The 5,896-nt window shown below is 38.4% G+C and overlaps 1 protein-coding gene across 1 annotated transcript; it reads right to left on the bottom strand.

Annotated features, from left to right (window-relative positions):
- Window positions 1-1,722: 1,722 nt before the first annotated feature.
- Window positions 1,723-3,269, bottom strand: LOC118753831 (3-oxoacyl-[acyl-carrier-protein] reductase FabG-like). The gene has a single exon (XM_036488703.1). It carries the CDS (start codon window positions 2,744-2,746, stop codon window positions 1,979-1,981), a length of 768 nt encoding a protein of 255 aa, XP_036344596.1. The 5' UTR covers window positions 2,747-3,269; the 3' UTR covers window positions 1,723-1,978.
- Window positions 3,270-5,896: the final 2,627 nt, after the last annotated feature.

Below are 5,896 nucleotides of genomic sequence, written 5' to 3'. Positions count from 1 at the left end.
GACGCGATATATATTGAACATGTAGCATTCGTGCGCGATCCATCAATCCATCAATATGGATCGCGATCAAATTATCGTGATAATTACTGACCATGTGACAGAGCACTAAGAATTCGCTCATAGAAAAATTACCAAAAAAGTACGCGAACGCAAATCCAGTAATAGGTGCATCCCACGGTGCAGCGAACAAAGGTGGCGCCGTCAGTGGTACCGCTACTTTGGTTTCGCCGATTTTGACATTTGTGGTAACTTGTAAGTAAACTTTACTTTTTGTTACAAATCAGCGAAAGAGTAATTTGAATTATAAGTGAAAAATCAGTTTAAATCGTGTTAATTTGCAATTTGTGAGTGATTTTTGAGTTGAAGACGCGTAAAAACCAATACAATGAAGTGCTGCGTGTTAAATTGCGACAGTCGTCAAAATGCAAGAAGCGTAGATGCAAGTGTAGCGCTGGGACGAATCGCTGCATTTTGAGTACATAGGGTACGGCAAAGCCGTTCCCGGAATGTTTCTCTATTATTATATTACCAGCATTTCCTCACAATGATTTTGTTTCTGCTCCACGCAGCCTCCATTAGCAAGTTAACTAATCAATTCCGCAGAGATGCTGCTGCAATTTTCTGCAGCAGCCTTAATTGCAAAGCAATGGAGTGCACTAAAACGTTTTGCGGAAGCAGCCTCAATTGCAAAGCAATGGAGTGCGCTAAAATGTTCACTGTTCTCTAATAGATTAGGTGAAAAATGCAATATTTTCACATTTAGCAAAATTAAAACACGTTCTTCGCTGTAAAGTGAACTGCTTTGGCAGTTTCAACTCGGTCTTCTTTTCGCTCTATTCTTTGTTTACTTGTGGTACACAAATGTCATCGCCCAGGACGGCGCAATCTTGTATTCTATCATTCTTGGGTGCATCCCGTATTCCTCGGACTCGGACTAGTAAAACTGTCAAAAACTAAAAATTCGCTCAGAGCGAGAGAGTAACACTGAAAAGTACGGGATCGCTTTATAGTAAAAAATGGTAACTTCTGTCAACTTCAACATAACCTCCAAATTTTGGATGTAAATTTTTGCTCACACATGTAAATAACCAAAAATACTTTCAAATTCATTAGAATCCACTTAAACAAGTAATTAAATACTTTTCAACATGAATTAGCAGAGTGCACTTTTCTTTTGTTTACAATTTGGTTGCCAAACGCACTACAGCTGATCGTTTGACACATTTACCAGAATTTACCAGCAAAAAATTCTCGGACTAAAACTGGTAACTTCTGACAGAGAGGGAACCGTATCTACTCTCTTTTTTGTCCTCTCAATAGTCAGAGAACCGAGTACGGAATCGATTTCCAGTAAAATCTGACTGATTCTGACTATTCCGGAATCGTACGGGATCGCAACTAATAAATTGCAAGTTTCATGAACAGCTGATAAATTTGTTGTTTATTTGCAGCACATTCCTAATAAAACACAAGTTTATTTTGTGAAATTCAACAATAAAAACCGACACGTTTTCTTATTAGTTTAAATTTCAACCAGCACCATGCGATCAGCTATTTTTCGTACAAGCAAATTCTTACAAGAAAAACTTGCAACTTCAACTGTCATTTTTCGCTCTCTCAAATTTCACTTACATTGCATGTTTTTGCGAACGAAGACGCCAAAACATGAAAATTCGTAAAACTTTTCCTGGATTTAACTAGAAATGAGTAAACAAACACAACTATTGTTTTTACTTTGCGGTGCATCGTTTTTAGTTTTTGATTTGAGTGATTTTTGATAACCTATGAGTGTTTTGAACGTGCAAATACAGCTAAAGTTCTATCTGAATTTACAAAACTAACTTGTGGATAATTTAGTAGATGCAGTATTTGTATTTTAAATAACGAAGTATATTCATAAAATAACAATTTATCTAGCCATAAAGTGTATATACATTTGTAAATGCGCCGTTGTATTTGTTCTGAATAATTGGTCACCTCATCGAGGGCACATAGCATGTCGACCACCGTCTACTGACAAACTCGTACCAGTTGTGAACGAAGCCAAGTCACTGGATAAAAAGGCGATAGCATTTGCAACTTCATCCACAGTGCCAGCACGACCTAAAGCGTGAGTTGTTTTTGAATGTTCCAAGAACTTTTGATACGTTTCTTCATCCATGCCGCCGCGTTTATGTATATTAGTCACTATGACACCAGGATTAACACAGTTTGCGCGTACACCTTTTGGGGCCAGTTCCAGGGCGATACATCGCGTAAATTGATCTAAGCCCATTTTAGAGATATTATATGCCAAAACTCCAGGAAAAGAACGTATACCATTTACGCTTGAAACGTTAACAATATTTCCTTTCGATTTAATGAGCTCCGGAACGGCCAACATTGTTAGGTGATACACAGCACGTAGATTTGTGTTCATCACACGATCGTATTGTGCCAGGTTGGTATTTTCAATACTACCTATTTCGATGATGCCAGCATTGTTGACTAATACGTCTAGTTTGTTGTATTTTTTTAAAGTTTCTTGCCAAACATTTTTCACGTCAGCTTCCTTAGAAATATCTCCGACAACCAGGAAAGGTTCTTTGCCAACAGCGGCACACTGTTCTGCAACAGCTTGTAGGTTCTCTGCATTACGTCCATTCAGTGCGAGCAGGGCTCCTAATTTGGCAAATTTTACGGCAGTACAGGCTCCAATGCCAGAACTGGCTCCCGTGATTAGCACCACTTTGTCCGTGAAGTCCATTGTTGATAATTATAAGTGCGTCTTGACGGGAGATTACGCAAGCTCCGGGTATATAATACGCTTATCGCAAATCAAGTACTATATTCGTCCAATTAAATAAATTAACCAAATCTATTGTTTAATTTCTCGCATTGAGAGGAGCAGCTGTAAATAACGTTGTTGCAGGGTTACATTTTCTTACGTTACCGATAATGGTGTTTAACGAAAATACAACAATAGCCGTATTCACGCCAAGCTCATTGCTTCGTCAGTTCGCAATTTTCGTACGTTATTTTGTTTTTGTAAACCCAGTGCTATCAGCCAGTAGTAGGTGCTGGAAAAAAGAGCCTTTCGTTCCCGCACACAATCCCAGTAGCAAATAGGGAATGCTTTGCCTTTTCTACCATGAAAATATTAACGACTACGATTGAACGAAAATATTGTGGCGAATAATACGGCAAAGCGAACGAGAAAATTACAGAATCAAGGGGAATTTATTGTGGCGAATACTGCGGCAACACAAAGCGAACAACGAGAAATAAGCAGAATGTTCGAGGAATGACGTAGAATGTTCCACAATGAGAAATCGTCAAGTGGATGAACAGTGCGAACAGCGAGAGAAAGAGAAAGAGCGATGAACTTCAGAACGTTCTGGAGTTGCCATGAGTGCGAGCGCAGGTATATAAGGGCTCCACCAGACACCTGAGTGAAGGCCAAAATACAATAGCGCAGTGGCAGTGGCAGTGACAGTTTTTAAAATCAGCTGCTAATATTGGCAGTCACTGCCGTAGAAAACACAATACGGCGTTGTCAGTGACTGATTTTTTTTGACATTCCCTTTTGTTTGTTTACATTTTTGTTGTTGCCTTTTAGGCTTCAGTGACATCAACAGATGTTGGCTGCGTTTCATTTATGTCAAATTCTGCATGCGAAGTTTACTGCGATGAAGGCAGTGGCAGTGAATTTAGAATTTGGGCTAAACTGAGCAGTACTGCCAGCTGCCACTGCTGTATTGTGAGTCGCTTCATTGGACACCACACTTTCTAAAAAACAGCTGATTTCGAAAAACTGCCACTGCCACTGCCACTGCGTTATTGTATTTTGGGCTTGAGTTAGTTACAAGTCAGGAAGCTACCAGTAAAGTGAGTTGCGAATAAGCAAGCTATAACCCTGCGAAAATCGCGACTACTCCATGCATGCGTATGAAGAGTACACTCTAAGGACCAAGGAGTACTCCAAAATTAACCACAATTCATATAAAGAATATGGGACAATTAACATTCCGATGTCCTAGGGCAGGACCATATACTCCATCCCTGCATTACATTAGAGTAGTACAAAACTACTACAACATATTAACAATGGCATTGCTGTTATATATTTTCGTTTGTACACGCTTTTGTTCTTCACTTCTCAAATGCTTTTTCGAAATTAATAAAAACCAAGACAAAAATTAAAAATTACGTGTTGCCTCTGACGCATTCGAACCCGAACATGCTGGGAGCTAAGAACTAACAGCGAGCATCTCTACACGTTCAGCTACAGCCAGACATGCAAATGTGCTTTCAAATGCTCAACTTCAATCACATTTCGTTAAAACACGAGCAGTGATCGGATAACAAACAATAAGCTGGCGCAGAGACACGAGTTTGTCCGCTACAGCTTGACAGAGGAATACTTTTGTAAGTACTCCAATTTACTACAAATAGACTACATGGTCCAACGATTTTTGCAGGGAAGTTTAATTGTGTTAACAAGTTTAGTTAAGCATTGTTATTGCTTTAACAAGTATTGTAAAGTGTTTTTACTGTATTAGCGAGTATTGTAAATTGTTTGTTGTACAATAAAGTTAATTGTACTACAATTTGGTCATCGTTAGCATTTCTTTAACAATCCAGCGATAGCCGGATGATATTTAGGAAATCCCTCAAGGTTTGAAGGATAATCGTAACATTATACAAGGTGTTACTGGCGAATTTAGGTTATCGTCGCGGTCCTTCAAATATAGTATGTTCCAATAGCAGTCTTGTTACAGGATTTAGTCAGAACTTACAGGCAGTCGTTCCTATTGACATAAAACCTTCACATGGGAACACTTTTCAGAGACTAACAGGTCTATTCTGCGCTGGTAATGAAAAGTTTGTAACCGGGTAAATAAAGTTCCTGTCAAATTTTAAACCTTTTTCGCATTCTGTGTACTCTTGTAACCGGCAATTTTTGTTACCATCTCATAAGCTGGTAACAAAGTATTGCCCCCGTGAAATATGCAATGCCAGAAATTGCACAATTCTTCATAGCTGAATTGCTGAATATTTTTACTGCATTACCAACGTACCTAGAATCGCGGTGGCAAGAACTGGTAACATTTTTTGGTAATAAAATTTTCCGGTTACAAAATCATCGGTAACGTGCAGAATAGACCTGTAACTGTGTAGTATTCTGCGCTGGTAACATAAATTTTGCTACCGGTAATTAAAGTGTCTGTCAATTTTTAAACCTTTTTCGCATTCTGTGCTCTCGTGCCCCGTGAAATATGCAATACAGGAGTTTCCACAAATCTTCATAGCTGAATTGCTGAATATTTTCACTGCATTACCAACGTACCTAGAATCGCGGTGACAAGAAGTGGTAACATTTTTTGGTAATAAAATTTTCCGGTCACAAAATCTTCGGTAACGTGCAGAAGAGACCTGTAAGTCCGGAGTTTTTCCCTATAAGTTCGTGAAAAGTGTCAAACGATCAGCTGATTTACATGTGCAAACAAAAACAGCGGTGTAAGCTAAGAACCTTATATTTGTAAAATAAAAAAGTGCGTGTGTAACACCGTACACATGATAGAAGTGAAACTTCTTAAAAAAGGTGTGAGTAACCAGGTACCTACTCACGAAATTGGATGTGTAAACATATGTTTACGGTTCGGCAAACCATTAGGCGATTGAGTTACATACATAGGTTTGGTTAAAAATCAAACCATAATTTCATTTCATCTTATTAATTTTCTGATATACACATAATTTATTTATTCATTTTCCGGTAACACCACCTTATATGAATTCGCGCTTCTAGCATCCATAGGACCGGGTTGTAATGTATTTGTATGTTTAACAAATAAATGAAAATGTTTATAATGCAATCAATAGATCCTTACGAATTCGCCATTACCAAGGCACT

This window comes from Rhagoletis pomonella, unplaced genomic scaffold, assembly GCF_013731165.1.
Source record: "Rhagoletis pomonella isolate Grant_MI unplaced genomic scaffold, Rhpom_1.0 Rhpom_scaffold_02913, whole genome shotgun sequence".
NCBI classification, from domain to species: Eukaryota; Metazoa; Arthropoda; class Insecta; order Diptera; family Tephritidae; genus Rhagoletis; species Rhagoletis pomonella.
The sequence above is the reverse complement of the archived record's forward strand: the minus strand, read 5'-3'. Positions and strand labels throughout refer to the sequence as shown.